The sequence below is a fragment of the Engystomops pustulosus genome, chromosome 8, assembly GCF_040894005.1.
Source record: "Engystomops pustulosus chromosome 8, aEngPut4.maternal, whole genome shotgun sequence".
In the NCBI taxonomy this organism is placed as follows: Eukaryota; Metazoa; Chordata; class Amphibia; order Anura; family Leptodactylidae; genus Engystomops; species Engystomops pustulosus.
Window position 1 is genome coordinate 123,654,124 of NC_092418.1, and position 25,527 is coordinate 123,679,650.

General features: G+C 45.9%; 1 protein-coding gene across 4 annotated transcripts in view; it reads right to left on the bottom strand.

Annotated features, from left to right (window-relative positions):
* GPD2 (glycerol-3-phosphate dehydrogenase 2) overlaps window positions 1-25,527 on the bottom strand; it is a 153,195-nt gene that overhangs the window by 37,848 nt on the left and 89,820 nt on the right. For 3 of the 4 annotated variants that reach the window (XR_011849494.1, XM_072122478.1, XM_072122476.1), the window contains 5 exons: window positions 24,476-24,634; window positions 15,408-15,520; window positions 13,173-13,251; window positions 10,661-10,759; window positions 5,197-5,318 (listed from right to left, as the gene is read on the bottom strand). Coding sequence is in view for 3 of the 4 variants with exons in the window: in XM_072122478.1 (XP_071978579.1) it covers window positions 5,197-5,318; window positions 10,661-10,759; window positions 13,173-13,251; window positions 15,408-15,520; window positions 24,476-24,634 (572 nt within the window). In the remaining variant the exon portion in view is untranslated. Of the gene's footprint in view, window positions 1-595; window positions 5,319-10,660; window positions 10,760-13,172; window positions 13,252-15,407; window positions 15,521-24,475; window positions 24,635-25,527 lie in introns of those variants that run through there. The other variant, XM_072122479.1, reaches the window with a different exon arrangement.

A 25,527-nucleotide genomic window follows, 5' to 3' on the forward strand; every position in this document is an offset into this window, starting at 1 on the left:
TAAAGGAAAGGAAATAATTTATGAAAACATGGTGTACCATCATTTTCTCATTTTTCTGCAATAAGGATTGCAAATGATTCATGGGGAAAATGAAATATATTTCCCTGTCACTCCAATAAATTGTAGATTTACAGCTTCCTGACTCTGTGCGCATGAGAATGAGCCGAAAATGAGCTAATTGTATAATGTAAATGTGACCATGGCGGATACATACGGAGAATTCCTCCACGTATAGGTCGCTCCGGGGAACTTAATTACAACTCGTTACATCACTTGGTAGATGAACAGAAGAGAATAGGCCCATAACACAAAACTGTATCCGTCGGGAAGGTGGGATGGGGGGGGGGGGGGGGGCGGATTTTATTTGTTCCTAAAAATATAAGTCACAAGAAGGTTTATTCAAGCAGCGATGTGGAAATTATTCCCAAACCCAAAATGCCCTTTCTCAAAAGTTCATCGATCGGCAGCCAAGAGACAGGATTCGGCTATTCCCTGCTGTGCCCACTAGGGGCACCGTTACATTGAAATCAATTATTTTCCATTTTCTGACATGTGCCAGTCACAACATGTAAAGAATATTACAAGAGGACAGAAAGCTGTTCAATACGTTTATTGATTCATGCTAATTCACGTCAGGAAAGGCGCATTCAGAGCCGCACGTACAGGGGGGAAATGTCTTACAAGTATTTTCCATATCAGAGTTAATAAATTAGGACATTTGATTGAAATTGAAAAGAAATACATAAAATATAGAATTCCAGAGAAATTATGTAAATGACATTGTAGGGAATCCCCTCTAAACCGAATATCCACATGGATCTTTATGTTCCCAGTTTATTGACCAAAATTGTTGCCATTTTGTGGACTGAACAATATTTATTAATATTACATTTTCTCCAAACAGAAGAACGGTTTTTTCATATTAAGCAGAGACCCCGGTGCAGACTGTTCTGGGGTACTGGCCCCTCATTATTACAGAGCTGGGAAACATTTGTGTTATTAATAAAGATGGGGGGGGGGGGTCCCTTCCTTTTGGAGGGATGTTCCATTTGGTTGATGTGACATCATTTCCTTTACTTCTGGAGCAGAGCTGATTTGCATATCGTTTTCCACAGTCATTACAGTGAACTTCAGCTTTCAAAAAATGTATAAAAATATAAGGCCATTGGAGGACATATATTATACGGAGCCCCGCCCCCCATGCCGGATTCACCAATAGAATTGCTCTAGTAACGGCGACCGTTCAGGCTGAACAGTTGGAGAATTTAGCGGATGAGCAGGCACAAGGCTCGAGGCCCATGACGACCCACTACGCCACCAATATTTCATATAATCTGCAGGGAGCTTTCATCTACGAAGCAGAGATTTTAGAATTCAAGGGATTTTATCAGGATTCGGGGAGAGATGAGAGCAAAAGGTTTCGTAGACTCACTTGTCCTTTTGCGTGAATGTGGAATAAGAGCTAGAACTCTAGAAGCTTTAAGGTTGGATCCCAAGGCTTCAGATGCTTTTGGTACCTTTACCATAACCTTTCCTCATGCCCCCCCCCCTTCCTCCCCCGGACCCCTCCCTAACCTCCTCCCAGAGAAAGGTCCCCAAAGTCCCAGAATGATGTAGAATTTGTATAATTATTATTTGTATTATTTATAATGAAACTTTATTTGTGCCTTGTTTTCCTATAAGTTGAAAATAATAAACATTTATACAAAAAAATTGTTTTTTGTTGAATAATAAGTGATGATTATTGAATGTGTGCCCCGTCTCCTGTTTAATCATTACAGAACAATCCTTAAACTTACCTACGAGGGCTCCACATTCCATCATATACATAACGGCAAATGAAAGCATTCAGGTTACCGGGCTCCACCACTAGAGGGGGCTACTGCAGACATCTAGGCACTGAATGGTGTAGACACTGCAGTAAGCTCCGCCTTGTGGTGGGATTTGTTTAATTTTTGGAAATTATTTCTATGTCCATTGAGGGGCTTCGGAGCAGTTTAATTACTTTTCAAAAGACAAGTTATAAAATACACTTTAAATATTGATCCAGTCCACAAAATGCTTGTTTTATTAACCTCTTAAATACAGAGCACAAAGGAGTGTAATCTATGAATGCCCACCACAAAACCACAAAATAAGGCAACAAAATAAAAAAAAACTATTGAATATAATAAAAAATGCCAGATAAAAAAGATCCAGTGCACGACACACAATATCAGAGATCAGACACTGACATGAGAAGGCCCCAGTGTACTCGCACCTCCCACAAGCCTATCCAGAATATTTCATGTAAGTGCAATAGGAAATTCGCAGCAGTTCCCGAATGTTTTTGCAAAAATCGGTTGTAAAAAGTACAAACCGTCCAGGATTTAGGATCCTCCGCACCTACAGTCATGGTAATTCAGCAGCAATTCAATCTAATACCCCATTCACACCTGTCTAATGTAGATGGATTCTAAACACAGCAGACGACTACACAACATTGACTTCTGCAACCGGCTCATCGGAAGCAAAACCGCCACCATACAGGACCGTACAGGACCATACAGGACCGCACAGGATCCATACAGGACCGTACATGATCATACAGGACCGCACAGGATCCATACAGGACCGCACAGGATCATACAGGCCCGCACAGGATCATACAGGACCATACAGGATCCATATAGGACCCATACAGGACCATACAGGATCCATACAGGACCATACAGGACCGCACAGGATCATACAGGACCATACAGGATCCATATAGGACCCATACAGGACCATACAGGACCATACAGGACCGCACAGGATCATACAGGACATATGGCACATATGGTAGCGGCGCCAGCGCCACTCTTCTTTGTGGTCGCTTCTGGTATTGCAGCTCAGCTTTAACCGAGTGCACCAGATCCCCTGCTGTCAATGGTTTGTGCCTCGCATTACGGCTCAGAATGATTTGTCGAGATGATCTGCAGAACAGGATGTAAGAGGCGCAGGGAAAACATTTCTTCTTACTTTTTTCGAGGCTTATAAATCCGCTAAATATTAAATTTATACATTTCAATGAGTTTATTACTACTGAATATTTATTTGATCAAGAAAGGTTGTGTGTCCTGAACTTATCTGATCCATTCTGTTATGCAAAGTTCACCAGGCCCGGGTCCAGTTATGTTTCCAGGGACGGGACAATAAACGCTGGTGCTCCCGGACAGGGACCACTGATGCTGGCACCCAAGGAGCACGACCACTAATGCTGGTGCACAAGGGGCGGGACCATTTATGCTGGTGCACAAGGGGCGGGACCATTTATGCTGGTGCACAAGGGGCGGGACCATTTACGCTGGTGCACCAGGCCCGGGTCCAGTTATATTTACCAGGGACGGGACAATAAACACTGGTGCTCCAGGACCACTGATGCTGCCACGCAAGGAGCACGACCACTAATGCTGGTGCACAAGGGGCGGGACCATTTATGCTGGTGCACAAGGGGCGGGACCATTCATGCTAAAGCACTTGAATTTTTACCTCTCTGCACTTTCCATCTACAGAATTATTGACACCTTGCATAGAAATAAGGCAAACTTCCCAATCCCTGTTGCACCAATAAGCATTAAAATAGAATTTTCTCTAAAAATCCAGAATTTCTCCAGTTTGACGTTCCTGGGCTTATAAAATGCCTATAAAACACACCTGGTAGATCCCTGGAATCTTACATGTACGAGTTGCTCTATACGTGTAAATCCTCCACCAGGTCACGGATCTCGCTGGTCGCCTTCATTGTGCGTCTAACGTTAAAAGTTTTCAGAATATAAAATATACAAAGAGACGGGTTCATCCATTTCTCACACACATAAGATTAAGGCCGGACGCTCGGGAACCAGATGGTTCTCCGCCTCTAAGATTTAAGTAAATGTTTTTTAGAACGGTTTGCGTCTGTTTGACGCCCGTCTTCCACAGTCTATGAGGGATCCATGAAGAACGGCATGTAGGGCATGGCCTACTTTATAATGGCACCAGGATAAGTAGTTATAATCAGGCGTGTGTGATCACTTGTGCTTTGATCTCTTACAAAATATTCCATTTGGAGGGGCCGCATCCTGTTGGTTATAAAAAAAAAACGGACAGAAAACGGCAGTTTTTCACGGTTGTGACCATGGGCACTTCAGATCCTCTCACACGACCGGGGGCTTTATCCGGGCTGGTCCCCCCCTCCCCAACTATAAAAAAAGGGGGAGGAGAGTGCTGGTCACCCCTCCCCTCTCCATAGGACGCTTTGCAGTGCAGCTGCCCGGCTCAGTCACGGTCTCGGTCACAGTGTGTTGAGATACTTTGTGCTTCATCCATGACCGGTTGTAATAGGCCTCTATAGGGGCCGTGATCTGGCCACACAATTGGCCTATTAATAAATTTATTATTTTATCTGAAATCAGTCATAAAACTGGGGATCGGTGCATAAAGCAAAGTAAAACATGTGGCCTCCAAAATGGCTGCATCCCGGTATAACGCACAAGTCATGTGGCAACTACGGAGCCGGTTGGCAAAAGTTACATTGTAGTCACGTGACTCCATAGACACTGAGAAATGTAACTGGATTGTTATCTCACAGCTAATTATAATAAGTTACTCAAAAGCGATTAAGAAAAACATAAAAAATAATCCTGGATGTGTTTCTGGTATAAATATGATCCTAACTATTACTTTTTATAAAATTACTCATCGCGAGCTCAATCATGGCAGAGACTCTGGTGCTTTACATGATTTTGGAGCCTTGCATCACTTCCTTGGGCATAAGCATATAAAATGTGTCATTTTTACATAAATTAATCCTGAATATATCGATTGATTAGAATACATTACATTTCCCTTTAAAAACAAAACATCCACCAAACAAAATGAGTTACAGTAATCAGTAATACAAGCGAAGCTTCTCAATGAATGGTTCGACAGCCAACATTGCGTCCTACGAGGACGCGGAGCCACGCACTTTTCAGAATACTTACAGGGATGTTTGATGCATAAAATCCGGCAAAAAAATTTTAAGCCAAAGAAAACATAAAAAAAATGAAAAAAAAAAACCCAACATGCATAGAAAAATCTTCAACATCAAGTTCACGCCGAGCGCCAAAATGCAGCAAATAAGCCAGAGAAGCCTTGGAATGTCGTCAGCACAGAGAAGCAGCCACGTGCGTCCGTGTCCTTACGACTCACACGCCACCCCCGCTGCGGTCCACCGGAATGGCTTCTCTCTGATCCAGGTTCTCCTCTGCGCTTTTCATTAGGATGGCCAAGCGGCTTCCAGATACAAAACCTTTTTGGATGGCGCTCATGAGCTTTAACAACAACAAACAACAAAAAAAGGTTAGTCCTGTAGGTGTCAATATACAAAAATTATCAACTTATTGGCCAATATTGGGAAGAACAGCTGTTGGCCAAATACTCAACTACACAACTGTTGGAGAACTTTAAGCCCCTTTTATGCTTTTTTAGTATAAAAAACTTTTAAAATTATGTTTTATGCCAATTTTGGTTGAGAAACACAGGACATGGGGCTCTAGTATCAGCTACCAGTGAGACTCCCACAATACAGTAGTTATCTATGACCATACAATGGGGCAGATTTACTTACCCGGTCCGTTCGCGATCCAGCGCCGCGTTCTCTGCGGTGGATTCGGGTCCGGCCGGGATTTATTAAGGCAGTTCCTCCAACTTCCACCAGGTGTCGCTGCTCCGCGGAAGTTCCCCGGAATGCACCGGCCTATTCCTAGTGAAGGTAAGCGCGAGCCCCGCAACACTTTTAGTGCAGTGGTTTTTCCGAATCCGTCGGGTTTTCGTTCGGCCACGCCCCCCCCCCCCCCGATTTCCGTCGCGTGCATGCGCGATGCGCCAAAATCCCGGGGCAATTCAGAGGAAATCGGCACAAATCGGAAATATTCGGGTAACACGTCGGGAAAGCGCAAATCGGGCCCTTAGTAAATGACCCCCAATGTGTCCTTCCAACCTTTCCCTTACTTGTAAGCTTTACATTATGGGGCAGATTTAGCAAATGCCCTAAATAGTGACAAAAGGACCCAAGAAAGTTCAGCCGAACGCCAACCGGAAGACTCTGTTCCCCCCTTCAGTAACACTATTGGTACTGACATCGATAGCGGGCGCTGGCCCATTAAATGCCGCAAGAAAAGTCATTGGTGGCATTTAAATCACATGTGTGCCACCAATTGGGGATCTTTCCTCCCTGTGACATCATTGAGGTGCAAAGATTCTCCCCAAAATGAAAGCTGCAGAATGTAAGTCCTGGAGCACATGGGGATCACTGGGGGTTGAGCTGAACTACTGACTAAAGTTGGGGACTCGCACTCGCATGTGGCAGCATAGAAGTAAATGTGGTGCATGCGCTCCAGGACTTGCTTCCGTTTGGGGGAAGCAGCTGGTTGATAAATATGATGTATCCTAAGACTTTCTAATTTTACTTTGCATCTCCTATTAGTTGGTTTAGTTTAAGCTGAGACCATGTCCCATGTTGTAGTCGTAGTCATAAAAGTGTCTAAAATGCTTCATGCACAAGTGAAAAATCAGTGAATCAAGACAAAAAAATATGCAAATGTTATTACTCAATGTGAAGAAGTCAAAAAACATTGCAAAGAAAACGGGTTCAAATCATTTGAAACCCAAATATCATGATGTCCATCAGTCCAGTCTGTACTTTATAAAGGGGTAAGAAGGATTTCACAACCAAAGACTGAACCGCATTTATCAAGGCCTTAAGACACTTAAATATTAACTCAAAAGGCACAAGTCCCGGGCTCCCCCCTAAATATAGTTATAGCCATGAAACATATTAAGGTGGTAGATGCCACAGAGACCTCAATCCCAAACAATACAGAACGGTCATCAAGGATTTTTTCGGACCGGAATTGATCCGTGCCGTGCGGTCTTGTATTTTATCCAAAAGTTGATGGTGGCAGCGGCACAAAAAGACAGATATGTACAAAAACCAACTTTATTGATTCCATACAAATAAGAAGCACAAACATCCAGAAAGGCAGCAAAGCCGAAACGTGGGGCTTCTATTCTTACGGAACCAATAATGATGGAACTTTGTACATAACACAACATCTTTTTTGCTGCAGAAATTTTTAGTAAATGAAAAGGGACTTGTTCTAGTAACAGGGGACGCTGCCTGCGTTATGCATGCATAAGAAAAAACATTAAAAAAGGAAGACAAGACAGTCCTAAGCCAGATGCCTCCAGCAGCATTAGACACTTTAAAGTGAACCTGTCCCCTCGAAACCCCAAACTAAACCCTAGTGTGCGCATGGTTCCTGTGTGGCTTCTCTGTGCTTGGGCTCCGGCCCAAAAACTGTAGTTTTATTCATCCTGTTTTCTTTCCCCGATGCAGTCAAGGATGTGGGAAAGCTTTTGGATCCCAGTCAAGCTCCCATGTCTCCTCCCGGACTCTGGGGCTGCTAAAATCCGTCCAACAAACTGCCCCCAACCATAGATAACTACTAGTTATTGGGGCGCCTTTCATTTCGGCCCCATGAAGCTCGTCCCTGTGCTGCTCCAGAGGTTCACAGTGCAAGCACGTCACCCTAGTGAGAGCTAGTACTGCGTGCAGTGCCGGCTGTGAGATCTGCTCCACCCAGTAGTCTCTCATATGTGGTGCCCCCCGTTAGCCGTGCAGGGACAAGAGGCTTGGCGCCAAAATGAAGGGTGCTCAACTAGGATCCAAGAGCTCTCCCGCCAGCTGACTGCATCGGGGAAAGAAAACAGAGTGAATAAAACTCCGAAGCACAAGCGTAGAGAAGCCACACAGGAACTGTGCAAACTAATTTCCGGTCATACACAGGGGACTGTTAGTGGATTAGTACGGGGTTTTGAGGTGACAAGTTGCCTTTAATAAATTGTGAAGCCTGGTGGTTGGTCTAACCTTGCATGGTTTAGCTCTAAGATGGGGGTGGAATATTGGATACAGTAAGTTCTGCTTCAGGGGTGTAGAGGGAGTGGTAAAATCATACTTGGAAATGGTTCCTGTAGGCGCTTTACCACCACGAAGACACCAACGTTATAAATTGAGCATAACAAGGGTGGGCCCCTCATAGATATTACAGAGGGACCAAGTTACGCCTCCGCTCTTCCCGCTAGATCTCTTCTTTCCTTGTGCTTCCTCCAGTTTGATAAATGATGACAACAGACGCCTAAACCCCAGTCAAGCACATAAGCGATGCGTTCAGGTACTCGCGAATTCTACTCTGCACCGGAACAGGGTTAATATTTACAACACAGAAGATAAATGGCTTCGCTCCGCTGCAGTTATTAACATGACACATTTTATCTGCTGGGGGAAAAAGTTGACTATTCTTCCGACTAACGCTGAGCGTTTTGCTGGCGGAATAAAATGTTTCTCTGGTCGGAGCGTGAATGGCGGCTCGGCCCGGCTCGGCTGTGAATGATGCATGAAACTAGTTATCAATTTCAGGTGGGAGATTAGTAAAGTCTTAAACGGCGGTGACTTGCGAGCGTCCACCTGGGTGTTTGTAATCGGAATTCTCCAGCTCAATACCCATTCCCTGCGGCCTCCACCAAAATCATGAAAATGAATTATTGTCTACTTTATCTTCTGCACAATTACAATCTCCACATTGGGCTGAAGATGACAGCCAAGTTTTCCCGGAAGATATAAAAGCAATTCTACGTACAAGCGATCCTCTGTATGGCCTTCCTGTCAAAGAGGGAATAAAAATGTTTCCAGAATAATTTCTAAGGAACAATTCATTGTTGTCAATGGTTAATAGAATATGCATTTAATCTGATTGAAGCGCTGATAAATGTATTAAGGAATAATTATTCTTTTTTTGTGATGCCGGACACCGCTGCTGAAAATTTCTCTGCATTTAGATTCCACAATGCTCTTATCTGCAGCTCATCTCCAGAGAGACAATTACCATTTCCTTTGCCTTGATCTTGTTTGTTTAACTTGACATCAGGAAGAAAGGGCTGACATTGACCAAAATCCCGAGCATTAATTTATCTCATGTTCCGCATTCATCATCGCCTTGGCTCAAGGAAAGAAAGAAAAAAAAAAACCTTGGCAGGCGGCTGAAATACCTGCCCACGGAAGAAAGAAACTCTACAAAAATAAACTCTACAATCCGGAGCGCGGCCGCCGGCTCCTCGCAAATCTGTCGCTCTCCAGGAAGACCCAAAACGTTGATAGAAAAGTGACACAAAAACTGGAACATAAGAACCAAACCAAAACAAAAGCTAAAAATAAAAATGTCTTTTCAGGCGCGTCTCTCAGCGCTGATATTTCTGTGTAAAAGGAATCAACAGAAATCAGGATTTTTACCGAGTGTCACGTAAAACGCAATAAAAAGTGATAACAGAAAAACACGAACAGCAACAAGTCAGTGACTCTTTGGAGTGGTCTGCAGGGAGATAATTTAGAGTTTTCAAAATGGGCAATTTTTAAAAATGTTGCCAATTTTTTTATGTAAATAAACGCAAAACATTTCAACCAAAAGTAACCAGTAACAAAAGGAACAACACGTCATGAAAAAAACCACCATCTCAAAAGGACTTTGGTAAAACCGCTCAAAAGTTACAACCATAGAAAACGACACGTGTCACATTCCAAAAAATTGGGCTGAGCCTTAATTTAAGTCACAAAGTGCCGGGAGAGGAAGCCCCGCCTTTTGGTAGCTCTGGGATGGGCATTAAAAAATCCAGGATCAGAGTTGATGGTTGCCATCAGGTCAGCTTCGGTGTCCTACGTCATCACCATACATCCACATGAGGGTTAATATTTTGGGTTGTGATAAACAAATGTACTAAATCTTAGCCGTCATTGATCGGCTGCATCTAGACGCCACCGGGCAGCGAAAATGAGCCGCTCCTCTGCCTGAGCATCAGGTAAAGAAAAGGGAAAGAATATGTATGGATTATTTTCTTATTATCTTAAGCACCTGTTATACAGTTGAATGTGAGTTCCGTAAATCTGTCTTTGGTCGAGCTCCCTCTAGTGGTGGATGTTGAAAGTCACAATTTTATAAATTCAAAGGGGCTCATTTACTAAGGTCTCTGCGGCTGCACTTTCGTCGGGTTTCCCGACTTTTTCCATTTTGCGCCGAATTCCGCCGGGACTTTGGCGCACGCGACCAGATTTTGGTGCAATCACACCGGCTTTCACGCAACAGAAATCGGGGGCGTGCCCCTCGGAAAACCAGAAGGATTCAGAAAAACCACGGAATTTAAAAAGTTTATTGTGTCGCAAAATGAATCACTCACATGCACCAGGAATGGGTTGGTGAACTCCGGCGGACCTTGGCAGACTTCAGCGCAGCAGCGAAACCTGGTGGACATCGGGCACACGACCTTAGTGAATCACCAGAAGACCCGTTGTTGGAGAACGCGCCGCTGGATCGTAAATGACCCCCAAAGAGTCTTAGGAGATTAGATTGAAAACAAACTTTTTATGATTTGTAAAGCGCTACGGAATTTGATGGCGCTATATAAATAGAGATTATTATTTTCCCTAAGAAATACTTACAATTTTCTCACTGGGGTTGAGAGGGAATTCAAGAAATACAAGAAACAACAAAGATCCCTTCTGTTAATTGAATAAAAAGCAGAAAATAAACAAAAATAAATTGGAACAAGTGTAAAAAATTCTCACCTGTAAAAATTCATTCAGCTCCACCTGCCCGTTCTTATTTAAATCCACTTCATTCAGGATTTCATGTAGATTTTTGGGGTCCATCTGAACATTTATGTTCTGTTGGAAAAGGTAAATGGACCATTATTAAAAACATTATTAAAAAAAAGTTTATTTTTAAGCAGCACAGAAGCCGGTCCAGTCCATCAGAATCTAAATGTGTTCATGTGAAGTAGGATTCTGAGGACCAGTTCACACCTGCAGCGCCGCCTCCTCTCTACACTTTTTGTTATAATGGAAGAATGTAACAGAACGAAATACGGAATGGAAGAGGCGGGTCTTCTAAGGACCTTCTGTTCTCTATAGGGTCTCGTGGTTAGAAGGGACGTCATTCCAGATAAGAAGAACGCTGGTTGCTGCACTATAAATAAGGGGACAACAAGACGGAACACGAGTGGCAACTGGATGAGAAAATCCTGGATGAAAAAAAGTCAATTTACAGGAATCCGAGGAGGAGGGCAAACAAAAATGTAGATGTGATGGGTGGAGTAATTACACGAGCAACAGGTGAGGTTACAGATTAAGGAGCGGGGGATGAACTACAGAAGGAATGATGGAGAGAAGATGGATGGCCAACGAAGCAGTCGGAGGACAGAAGATGTAGGGCAGGTCACAGCAAAGAAAGATCAGGACTACATACGAAGTGTGAGATGAACAACACAACACTAAGAAGCAAAGATGGAGGACAAAATGTTATCATAGGAAGGAAGGGACAGTGAAGAATAGATGGAGATCCGGAAAAAGAGGAATATTATTACATTGTGTTACACACTTCATTGAAGTCTACATTCTACTCGATGTTAGCATCACTCTTGTCTTCATAGAAAACATTAGCAGATCCTCTTCTCATGGACTTCCACTGATCAGTGGAGGTGAAGATCAATGTAGGGTTCAGGCAGCACCCATAGTCCTGGACATAGTCCTACGTGGGCCTATTAAAAACAAATCTACCATCTGGAAACTACTTTTTTCGCTAGTTCCAGAGTGAGATAGCCCATGTGTGGCTCATCGCTGGGGATCTTTAATAATTTCTTAGATGGCTGCACATTGTGTTATAAACTTTAATGCGTCTTTATGCAAATTACCTGAAGAGACTACTTAGGGTATGGAGTAGCAGCTTTGTGCTCCAGGGGATAGGGCTACTACACACCCCAAGTAGACTCTACAATGCCGCCCCCTGCATGTCTGTGCCGCCGCATTAACACACACAGTGCAAGAGTAGGAGACCAGGAGCATGCGCAGAAGCCAGGGACCGGGAGCATGAGCAGAAACCAGGGACTGGGAGCATGCGCAGAAGCCAGGGACCGGGAGCATGCGCAGAAGCCAGGGACCGGGAGCATGCGCAAAAGCCAGGGACCGGGAGCATGCGCAGAAGCCAGGGATCGGGAGCATGTGCATAAGCCAGGGACTGGGAGCATGCGCAGAAGCCAGGGACCGGGAGCATGCGCAGAAGCCAGCGACCGGGAGCATGCGCAGAGGCCAGGGACCGGGAGCATGCGCAGAAGCCAGGGACCGGGAGCATGCGCAGAAACCAGGGACTGGGAGCATGCGCAGAAGCCAGGGACCGGGAGCATGCGCAGAGGCCCGGGACCGGGAGCATGCGCAGAAGCCAGGGACCGGGAGCATGCGCAGAAGCCAGGGACCGGGAGCATGCGCAGAAGCCAGGGATCGGGAGCATGTGCATAAGCCAGGGACTGGGAGCATGCACAGAAGCCAGGGACCGGGAGCATGCGCAGAAGCCAGGGACCGGGAGCATGCGCAGAGGCCAGGGACCGGGAGCATGCGCAGAAGCCAGGGACTGGGAGCATGCACAGAAGCTCCATCTGGCCCGCAACCCTGGCTGAAGCCACTGCCCTTGCGAGGTCTGTGCCGCCGTGTTCACAATTGGCAAGGACGCGCTGGGGGTGGCAGATGAGCCACACATGGGCTTTCTAACTCTGGAACTACTGAAAAAAGTCATTTCCAGACGACAGATTTCCTTTAAACTGAACCTTGGCTCTCCAGTTCTTTTAGAGCTTAAAGGAACCTGTTACCAGACGGCCATTTTTAGCTGGGGACAGAAACAGCACAGTATATTCCATACATGTTTTTAAAATATTTGTGCAATATATGGTTGAAATAAATTATATAAAAACTTTATCTGGCTCCCTGCCAGATTCCTCAGCTGAGTCCTGGGGAGAGAGTGGACATTTCAAATCCTAACATTCACCTGCTTCTGGATGCCTCCGCCCATCAGTGTGGCTCCTCCAGAAGACCTCCCACCCCCTCCAACATACTCTCTCTTCTCCTCCCACTCAGTGCACATGCACCGCGTGCCTCGGGGCAGTTGCTAGGCAGCATGGAGAAGTTGGTACTGAAAATCACCCTCTCAAACAAGTTCTCTTTAATTGTCAGTACCAATGGGGGTCCTAAAGACCCCATAAATACTTGGCAGTGATTGTTCTACAGCTCCTACGCCTTATCCATCACTTACCTCCAAAACGCGCTGGACATCCAGAATAGTGATGAATCCCTTCTTATCTTTATCAAATTTGTGGAACCTCTTTTTATACCTGGATATTGTTGGATATAAAAGGGGAGGAGTAAACTTTCATGAAATGACCCAACGTCCTATAACCCGTCATATAGACCAAAAAACAGATCTAGAATTATGGCTTCAAAATATTTATTTTAACCATTTCATTGCTCAAATATTGCCTTTAATTGTTCTTAAATGTCATTTGTCACAAAATATTTTCTAGTGTTTTGCACAGATCATGGTAGAATGGTATAATATATTTGGCCTGCACTATAAAAATGGTTGTTTTCATATCGCCCGCACTCATCTTTTGGGATCTTTAAGGATTTTATTATTATATCACATTCAAAATGGCTGCCAATCAATATTAATTAATGGATCCATCTTTAACCCCTCCTTCTAAAAGCCCATTGAGGTTCTCCGTGGCTTAATGTGCTATCCAATCAGCTTGTAGAGAAAGATGATAAATTATGTATAAATTAAGTCATTCTGATGGCATAGTTTTGCCAAGATGACAATCCCCGTTTGTGGGCCATATCAGATCATATGGGCGTCTAAGAGTTGGGAACCTTTTTAAACCCATCCTATAAGCTGCAGTTCAAATGGGCTTTGGTCAATCCATGTTGAATAGGTTGGTCACATCACTATGTAAATGCTTGCAGGGCCACAGCCACCCTCGGGCACAGAAAACATCCAAAATGGTGCAGTCACTGATGGCACATGACCTCTATGATCCATAATGTGAGTGAAGAAATTACCTCCTAGGTTCTGTTTGATTGGTGGAGGTCTCTTGACTATGCCAAGAGAATGATGCTGACTATTGGGGTCCTAGCAGTCGGACCTCCTCTGATCAATCGCTGATGACTTATACCAGTAATGGCTCACCTATGATACACATGCTTGAGGTGTTATTCCAACATGTTTTGCCGACACAAGTTGACAGCATCTGGAGGAGGAGCAACTCCTGCCGAGAGCATGCGGAGGAAAGATAGCAGCTGTTTCCATCGCTCTCTCGGCAGGAGTGTTGCCCCACCTCCTAATGCGGTCGATGTCTGCTGCTCCTCTGGCTGCACTGCCATCTTACCTCTGTTAGTGAAGGCAGTGGAGCCAAAGCTCACACGTGCACTAAATTTATTGCAGACTATTACCTACAGCTGGGAACACTAGAACTGTGTCCCGTTTCCCTATCAGCGGCAGATGGCCGGACCAAGGTCCATTCCAGTGACTACATGGCGATAGAAGTCGGCTCAGGTGTGTATTGTCCCTTCACCCCGGCCAATATCTAAAAGAAGTAACCAAAATGTCACCCTGCTGCCAGTGCACCCACCACAGTCCTGCTCAGCAATATCGGAGGAAAGAACTTTTTGTTATAGGAGCTACAAATATCACAAAATGATGGCGTTATCTACAAATTCTGATACAACAAGCTCAAAAGGTTGGCCATCACTGACCGACACTGAGGACATATTCATTTTACAGCTCCCAACAACCACTTTTAAGTATATATTACACTCATTCACAAGTCTTCAAAAATTCCCAAAGTGCGTTGGCTATAGGGTAAAAAGACATTTGGCTGAAGTGATGCCCTGTACCATGGCGCAGCTGGAGGCCTTGGTGGAGACAATTTTTTTTCATGACATGGACATATTTTTACGATGACGACCATTGAAAAGTAATGGCTGTGGGTACTGGGGCTGATGAAGTCATTATATTGCTTCAAAATAGTAAAGGAGCTTTACAAGATCCCCCGGTGAGCTGGAAGACCCCTTTAACCGGCGTAGAAGTCTATAGGACTGACGGTAACAGTTTGTATGACCACTGCAATGATAGAAACACAGATATATTGATCTGCAGCCATAGATTATATTACAACAGTAAAATGCCTTATTGACTGATCAATGTAGCTTTACGACAGCCGACAGACATTGATTCAGACATATATCCTTACACTGGAGGATTCTGCACGGTTACGAATAGGAGACGTTGCGATACGGTGATAAATATGTATTCCATAGCCATAGATTCCGGCTCTTTACTCGGCCGTATTTCCTAATGTATATTGATTTTGATTTAATCCAAAATACATTGAGCGGAAGACGTCTGGCAGCGATTCTCCACGGAATCACAATGTGCGCACACAAGGGAAAAAGTAACATAGGGAGCTGCCGGGTTTTATTCCGACCCTCTTACCTGTCTATATCTGAAGGTGACAAATTAATTTCAGATCGATCGGTGAGCTGCTCGGACCGCGCCTTGTAGCCCATTTCGTAATATAAAAACTGCTTCGCTGCTTCCAATTCTTCCTGGAAAGAAAAAAAACAGAAGGTAACAAGAAATATACAAATTCTGTGATACGAGTCATGAATTGTGTCTATGTCTGGACTCTATGTATTCAGTATTTTTAGTCCAGTTCTTTCTCCTTGGGTGACCCATCAATCTGCCATCTGGTGTCTTCTATAGGTGTTGCGTGGGTAGCGAATATTTTTACTCAAAATTATGCTAATGATTCTGGTGGGCGTTACCAGAGCCCTTTTGGTTCATTTGCCTAATTTTAAAACTTGATTTTACAAGGAAGGAGGCCACGGATAACAAATATAAGAAGATGAGTAGATAAGCAAGAGTAAGTGCCCTTTAGTGATGGATTTTGATAGATTTCCTGTAAGTAATTGGTTACATTGTGACAGTGGAGCTTTTTTTGATTCTATTATTTGAAAGGACTTGCAATATAAAGTTATTCTAAATACCAGCGTATCGCTGAGAGCCAAGATCAATAGGTCCCGATGCACACTGCCCCAGTCATCAGCTCTCATCTCTCAGTAAATTCAGAGTAACTCGATTTTCACTGGTTGCTTGTGGTCCTCCTATGTTAAGAGCTCTAAGTGTAGGCTCATAGAGAAGTCAAATGGAACCCAGCTTTTATTATCAAAATATCAAATAACCTAAGTTATAAAGCAAAAAGGAGTCCAAAAGAGACAAGGACACTGCCAAATCATAGTATCATAGTTTATATGGTTGAAAAAAGACACATGTCCATCAATCTCAACCAAGGAAGGGAAACCATTCTATATAACATAACCATCAATGTTATTTAGGTGTAAAAAGGCATCTAGACCCTTCTTGAAGCTCTCTGCTGTTCCTGCTGTAACCAGCGCCTGAGCTCGGCTATTCCACACATTGACAGTTCTCATAGTAAAAAAGCCCTGCCCCAGCTGGTGATTAAACCTTGTTTTCTCCAGACAGACACAGTGCCCCTCGTCTTTTGATTTGATTTTATCTGAAACAACTTTCCACCATATTTTTTGTATGGACCATTAGTCATGTCCCCACACAGTCGTCTCTTTTCCAGACTAAATAAATCTAGTTGTTTTAATCTTTCCTCATAACTGAGACCCTCCATACCCCTTATCATGTTTGTGGCTCTACGTTGAACCCTCTCCAGCTCCAGGGCTGTCTCTGAAAAAGTAGGGATGGTCGCTGTAAAGTAGAATTAATCTTTGTGGAATGGGGTTGTTATTAGTTACTCCTTATTCTGGATTTTCCTACACAGTTAAGATTTAGGAGTAAGGATGGTGGCCATTGGTCATTGAATTTTTTGGCAATATTGCATCCAGCCAGACTTGTCACCTAAGGTCCACCAAGACCAGGAGATAGGGACCTCACAGGTCATACACCTGAGCATAAAGAATATAAAATATTACGGTTGCTTTAGGATTACTATCACCTTAGCTGGAAAGTCTAATTCCGAGTCTGGTGTCTCCACTACTGGAAGGCGTCTACTGTGCCATCTGTATTCGGAAAACTTGTGCGCCTCTCCAATTAAACCGCAAAACGAAGAAAAAAAATTACACATATGTCACAAGGGAACGAAAAGGAAAAAACTAAAACAACTGCTCATAGAAGGTCTCTTTCTGTGTTGAGGAAAACAATTTGTCATAATCAGAGCCTTGATCTGGATTTTGCATGAGAAATGTGAGGATGGAGAAGGGCAATATGCACGGAGAGATGGAATAGCAATTAATCCCCTGCTCCTCCGTGGCCTTAAATATAAATGTCTTTATCTTCCATTAACTGGCCATCTCCGTGAGAATTTCCTTTATCTCCCACATGACAGAGAGGCCTCCGAGGGTCATGTGATCAGTACCCCATTATTCACAAATATCTACAATCAAGTCTTGTCTTAGGTGATGCTCATAATAAAGGGCAACGAGACCCAGACATGTTCATTTCTTATTCAGAAGGCGTGAAAGTAAGACGGCGCCGAGCTGAATCCTGACTGTAGAAGCCAAACTTCTTATAATACAAAGCATCATGGAACGGCCATATCCCATCCACTGGGCTCATAGCAAACACTACAGGATGATGGAACGGCCATATCCCATCCACTGGACTCATAGCAAACACTACAGGATGGAACGGCCATATCCCATCCACTGGGCTCATAGCAAACACTACAGGATAGAACGGCCATATCCCATCCGCTGGGCTCATAGCAAACACTACAGGATGATGGAACGGCCATATCCCATCCACTGGACTCATAGCAAAAACTACAGGATGGAACGGCCATATCCCATCCACTGGGCTCATAGCAAACACTACAGGATAGAACGGCCATATCCCATCCGCCGGGCTCATAGCAAACACTACAGGATGGAACGGCCATATCTCATCCGCTGGGCTCATAGCAAACACTACAGGATGGAACGGCCATATCTCATCCGCTGGGCTCATAGCAAACACTACAGGATGGAACGGCCATATCCCATCCACTGGGCTCATAGCAAACACTACAGGATAGAACGGCCATATCCCATCCGCCGGGCTCATAGCAAACACTACAGGATGGAACGGCCATATCTCATCCGCTGGGCTCATAGCAAACACTACAGGATGGAACGGCCATATCTCATCCGCTGGGCTCATAGCAAACACTACAGGATGGAACGGCCATATCCCATCCGCTGGGCTCATAGCAAACACTACAGGATGGAACGGCCATATCTCATCCGCTGGGCTCATAGCAAACACCACAGGATGGAACGGCCATATCCCATCCACTGGGCTCATAGCAAAAACTACAGGATGGAACGGCCATATCCCATCCACTGGGCTCATAGCAAACACTACAGGATAGAACGGCCATATCCCATCCGCTGGGCTCATAGCAAAAACTACAGGATGGAACGGCCATATCCCATCCGCTGGGCTCATAGCAAACACCACAGGATGGAACGGCCATATCCCATCCGCTGGGCTCATAGCAAACACTACAAGATGGAACGGCCATATCCCATCCGCCGGGCTCATAGCAAACACTACAGGATAGAACGGCCATATCCCATCCGCTGGGCTCATAGCAAACACTACATCATGGAACGGCCATATCCCATCCGCTGGGCTCATAGCAAACACTACAGGATGGAACGGCCATATCCCAGCCGCTGGGCTCATAGCAAACACCACAGGATGGAACGGCCATATCCCAGCCGCTGGGCTCATAGCAAACACTACAGGATGGAACGGCCATATCCCATCCGCTGGGCTCATAGCAAACACCACAGGATGGAACGGCCATATCCCATCCGCTGGGCTCATAGCAAACACTACAGGATGGAACGGCCATATCCCATCCGCTGGGCTCATAGCAAACACCACAGGATAGAACGGCCATATCCCATCCGCCGGGCTCATAGCAAACACCACAGGATGGAACGGCCATATCCCATCCGCTGGGCTCATAGTAAACACTACAGGATGGAACGGCCATATCTCATCCGCTGGGCTCATAGCAAACACTACAGGATGGAACGGCCATATCCCATCCGCTGGGCTCATAGCAAACACTACAAGATGGAACGGCCATATCCCATCCGCTGGGCTCATAGCAAACACTACAGGATGGAACAGGCCATATCCCCTCCGCTGGGCTCATAGCAAACACTACAGGATGGAACAGGCCATATCCCATCCGCTGGGCTCATAGCAAACACTACAGGATGGAACAGGCCATATCCCCTCCGCTGGGCTCATAGCAAACACTACAGGATGGAACAGGCCATATCCCATCCGCTGGGCTCATAGCAAACACTACAGGATGGAACGGCCATATCCCATCCGCTGGGCTCATAGCAAACACTACAAGATGGAACGGCCATATCCCATCCGCCGGGCTCATAGCAAACACTACAGGATAGAACGGCCATATCCCATCCGCTGGGCTCATAGCAAACACTACAAGATGGAACGGCCATATCCCATCCGCCAGGCTCATAGCAAACACTACAGGATGGAACGGCCATATCCCATCCGCTGGGCTCATAGCAAACACTACAGGATAGAACGGCCATATCCCATCCGCTGGGCTCATAGCAAACACTACAAGATGGAACGGCCATATCCCATCCGCTGGGCTCATAGCAAACACTACAAGATGGAACGGCCATATCCCATCCGCTGGGCTCATAGCAAACACTACAGGATGGAACGGCCATATCCCATCCACTGGGCTCATAGCAAACACTACAGGATGGAACGGCCATATCCCATCCGCCGGGCTCATAGCAAACACTACAGGATGGAACGGCCATATCCCATCCGCTGTGCTCATAGCAAACACTACAGGATGGAACGGCCATATCTCGTCCGCTGGGCTCACTACACTACCGGATGGAACGGCCATATCCCATCCGCTGGGCTCATAGCAAACACTACAGGATGGAACGGCCATATCCCATCCGCTGGGCTCATAGCAAACACTACAGGATGGAACAGGCCATATCCCATCCGCTGGGCTCATAGCAAACACTACAGGATGGAACGGCCATATCCCATCCGCTGGGCTCATAGCAAACACTACAGGATAGAACGGCCATATCTCATCCGCTGGGCTCATAGCAAACACTACACGATGGAACGGCCATATCCCATCCGCTGGGCTCATAGCAAAACACTACATCATGGAACGGCCATATCCCATCCGCTGGGCTCATAGCAAACACTACATCATGGAACGGCCATATCCCATCCGCTGGGCTCATAGCAAAACACTACATCATGGAACGGCCATATCCCCTCCGCTGGGCTCATAGCAAACACTACAGGATGGAACGGCCATATCCCATCCGCTGGGCTCATAGCAAACACTACAGGATGGAACGGCCATATCCCATCCGCTGGGCTCATAGCAAACACTACAGGATGGAACGGCCATATCCCATCCACTGGGCTCATAGCAAACACTACAGGATGGAACGGCCATATCCCAGCCGCTGGGCTCATAGCAAACACTACAGGATGGAACGGCCATATCCCATCCGCTGGGCTCATAGCAAACACTACAGGATAGAACGGCCATATCTCATCCGCTGGGCTCATAGCAAACACTACACGATGGAACGGCCATATCCCATCCGCTGGGCTCATAGCAAAACACTACATCATGGAACGGCCATATCCCATCCGCTGGGCTCATAGCAAACACTACATCATGGAACGGCCATATCCCATCCGCTGGGCTCATAGCAAAACACTACATCATGGAACGGCCATATCCCCTCCGCTGGGCTCATAGCAAACACTACAGGATGGAACGGCCATATCCCATCCACTGGGCTCATAGCAAACACTACAGGATGGAACGGCCATATCCCATCCGCTGGGCTCATAGCAAACACTACAGGATGGAATGGCCATATCCCATCCACTGGGCTCATAGCAAACACCACAGGATGGAACGGCCATATCCCATCCGCTGGGCTCATAGCAAACACTACAGGATGGAACGGCCATATCCCATCCGCTGGGCTCATAGCAAACACTACAGGATGGAACGGCCATATCCCATCCACTGGGCTCATAGCAAACACTACAGGATGGAACGGCCATATCCCATCCGCTGGGCTCATAGCAAACACTACAGGATGGAACGGCCATATCCCAGCCGCTGGCCTCACTACACTACCGGATGGTGCGACATTAACTGACATGGGAAAAAAACTACTAAAAAATCTGGGGGTTGTGCCGAGGGGGATCGTAAAATCTGGAATCAAATGCAAACCTGACCAATAGGACAAACCCCCCACCAACCTGCTATTACATAGTTTATACAGTTGAAAAAAAGACACAGCCATGAAGTTCAACCAAGAAAGGAAAGGGATTGGATGAGGAAGGGATTTAGGGGAAACAATTCTATATAACATAACCATCAATGTTATTTAGGTGTAAAAAGGCATCTAGACCCTTCTTGAAGCTCTCTGCTTTCCCTGCTGTGCCATGCTCCTGAGCTCTCTCCTGTCCCTGCTGTGACCAGCTCCTGAGCTCTCTCCTGTCCCTGCTGTGACCAGCGCCTGAGCTCTCTGCTGTCCCTGCTGTGACCAGCGCCTGAGCTCTCTGCTGTGACCAGCTCCTGAGCTCTCTGCTGTCCCTGCTGTGCTCTGCTCCTGAGCTCTCTTCCTGTCCCTGCTGTGACCAGCTCCTGAGGTCTCTGCTGTCCCTGCTGTGACCAGCGCCTGAGCTCTCTGCTGTCCCTGCTGTGACCAGCGCCTGAGCTCTCTGCTGTCCCTGCTGTGACCAGCGCCTGAGCTCTCTGCTGTCCCTGCTGTGACCAGCGCCTGAGCTCTCTGCTGTCCCTGCTGTGACCAGCGCCTGAGCTCTCTGCTGTCCCTGCTGTGACCAGCGCCTGAGCTCTCTGCTGTTCCTGCTGTGACCAGCGCCTGAGCCCTCTGCTGTCCCTGCTGTGACCAGCGCCTGAGCTCTCTGCTGTCCCTGCTGTGACCAGCGCCTGAGCCCTCTGCTGTCCCTGCTGTGACCAGTGCCTGAGCTCTCTGCTGTCCCTGCTGTGACCAGCGCCTGAGCTCTCTGCTGTCCCTGCTGTGACCAGCGCCTGAGCTCTCTGCTGTCCCTGCTGTGACCTGCGCCTGAGCTCTCTGCTGTCCCTGCTGTGACCAGCGCCTGAGCTCTCTGCTGTCCCTGCTGTGACCAGCGCCTGAGCTCTCTGCTGTCCCTGCTGTGACCAGCGCCTGAGCTCTCTGCTGTCCCTGCTGTGACCAGCGCCTGAGCTCTCTGCTGTCCCTGCTGTGACCAGCGCCTGAGCTCGGCTAATCCACAGATTGACAGTTCTCATAGTAAAAAAGCCCTGTCGCCTCTGGTTATTAAACCTTGTTTTCTCCAAACGGAGACTTTGCCCCCTTGTTTTTTGATTTGATTTAACCTGGAACAATTTACCACCATATATTTTGTATGGACCATTCATATATTTATATACATTAATCATGTCCCCTCGAAGACGTCTCTTTTCCAGACTAAATAAATGTCATTTTAATCTTTCCTCATAACTAAGACCCTCCGTACCCCTTATCATTTTTGTGGCTCTACGTTGAACCCTCTTGAGCTTCAGGGCATCCTTTTTATGGACCGGAGCCCAGAACTGGACGGCATATTCCAGGTGAGGCTGAACCAATGTCTTGTACTGTGTAATATTACATCCCTATCCCCAGAGTCCATGACAAGATCCTGCGGCTTCAGAGGTAGCGGATTGACATTGTGCTGCTATTTAATCTATGATCTACTTGTCACCCAGGACCTTCTCACTGAGGGAGTCTCCAGATTTACTCCTCCAAGGACATATGAAATAGTATTGGCCAAGCAGAGAGCCCTGGGGTCCAGCACTTATAACTGGTGACCATTCCGAGTAGGAATCATTGACCACAAATCTCTGGATCCTTCAGCCAGTTCTCAATCCAATTGCACCGGATTCCTACAAACCAATAGCCCTTATTTTACCCATCAGGCGTCTATAAGGGACACAATATCCAGAGCAGCAACTCCAGCCAGGCATCTGCTCACCTCTTCATAGAAGCCGATCAGGTTAGTCTTCCTAGTCTATCCTTAGTAACCCCTCGCTGGCTGTCACTATACCATATGATGTCACTCACCTTTCCAAGAGATCTTTGATCACTGTATTAAAACTATGTGTAAGGAGTCACATGGGGAAGGAGTCACATGGGGAAGGAGTCACATGGGGTAGGAGTCACATGGGGAAGGAGTCACATGGGGAAGGAGTCACACTGCCCTGGCCCCTCCTGCCTTATTTGTTGCCCCATAGTCCAAATACATTATTATTAGTGGCATCCACTGAAGGTAGTATATGTTGATGTACTATTCCTATAGGGCACCTGCTCATGAAGGGTCCGTCCAGCGTGACTCTTCTCCGCCCCTGTGACTCCTTAAGTCATTTTTATAGATTGTGGGGGATTTACAAAGTGCCAAAGAATTGTGCAATAGTGATTGACCCTGTCCATTCGGTTGCGCCCCAGACTCTTAATGTTCCCATCACCCAACAGCGTGGCTGGAGAATTCTACGCCAGGTTCTGTCTGGCCTAGTATTGCGCTATATACTGCACCAAGAATGGGTGCTCTGGCACTACACAACCCAGATTGTAAAATCCGAAAAATCATCTATTTTTTTGGCCTCATTTTTAATTGCATTCACTAATTATTTTATTGTGCAAAATCCGCAGCATATCCCGACGATGTGCATCCCCCCCTACAGAAGATGAATGGGATTAGTAGAAAGGAACAAATGTTTGGCCCGGCGCTTGGTAGGAAATGAAGTGACCAAACAGCTGAAGCCCCGACTGATGTACGGAACAACCAACCTATGGACAGGAGGAACCTGGAGAACCCCAGAAATTCCCCAAGTTCAGGAGCAAAGACGTCTCCCTGGAGTCTCCTCATGCGCTGTCTGTATGTTCGCTTCTCTCTCTCATCGTTATCAGGATGTTTCATTATTTCCCATAGACAGATATATCTTTATATATTTACAATCTTTCCCTTTGTAATTCCTCTTCTTGCCCGGTTAAACCGACTCATTTGATTCCTAATTTGGATATTCATCTTGACAGATAGCGCTCCCAGCACAAGGACTAATTCTTTGGGGTTTAATAGCACTTGTGCCCCTGCAGTGTTCCTCGTATCACTGAAGCAACATTAGCATCAGACTCCTCGTGGCGGTCTGAAGATTCGCCGATCTGTCTGCGGACGCTGGATCATTATGAACACTAAAGCGAGGCAGAAACTTCTCCTTCACTGCAAATATGGAAACCGTGTCTTGTTCAGATCTACAAATATCGTCTTTTAATGAAGTGTCACTTAGAATAAAACGGAAAAAAAAAATAGTCTACCGCCAGCGCCTCCCCGAGGTACAGGCTGTGCCTGGTACTGCAGCTCAGCCCGATTGGTAGATTATTAAAGTGCGATACCTTTTTCTTTTGATCCTTCCAGTTGAGTTCTTTGGCCATAATGTCTACAATTCGTGGCAAAGCTTCTTCGGCAGCTTGTACATTCAGGAATGCCAGACGCGTGCGACGGGAAATGACGTCCACTGCCGTGCAGGCGTATTCCCTCAAAGCGTACTTTACCTAGAACAGGAAAGATAAATGGAGGGTAAATAGACGCACAAGGTAGAATTGGGGTCACTCAAGTTCATAAGGGCAGTTTCAGACGACCTTGGTCGGTCCATAAATCAAGAACTGTGCGTTGTCCCTTCTTACAGAACAACCAACAACTCCGATCATCACAGTGATGGATGATGTAAGGAGCCCCTGATCCCCGATAAACAGCAGAACCGAACTGTGATCATGATTACGGCGGAGAAGAAAGGACTCATTGCTTTGTCCCGCTTCACTGAAAAATCACATTGGCAGGGACTCCATGCATCACAGTGATCAGGGAATCCAATTCCCGTTACCGTCCATGATTCACTGACCGAAACTGCCCTACATCTATATTACATATACAGGAGAAGGATAGTCTCATTGTGTCATTATTTGTACTTTTAGCCCCTTAGCAATTCATCTTGATAATCTGGATCATAAAACTTTATGTTGGCAGGGAGAGGACTAGATGAGTCTTTACAACAAATTAATATATATTTTTGAGAATTTTGTTTGTATTTTGTTTGTATTATAATCGTGTCAAGACCGATGCTCGCTACTGCAATAGGACATCCTCCCTCGTAGATTGTTCTAACCATAATTGACCAAATTGCCAAAAGCCAACGTCCACGATTGGAGTTTTCTACCTTCAAAGCGGTTTTGGTTAGTAAGGGTTAATATGTTTCTTCTCTCGCCATCATAGACATCAACTGCTGTTCCCCGATAACACGTATACTGTCCGGTTACCGAACTCGTATTATGGTTGTCGAACACAAAACCCCACAAAAAACTTTCCTCCTGACCACTGGTCAGAGAAAAAACTCCACAGCCGCAACCAATGGCTGAAAGTAAGGAGCATTCTCATTGGCTCTGGGACA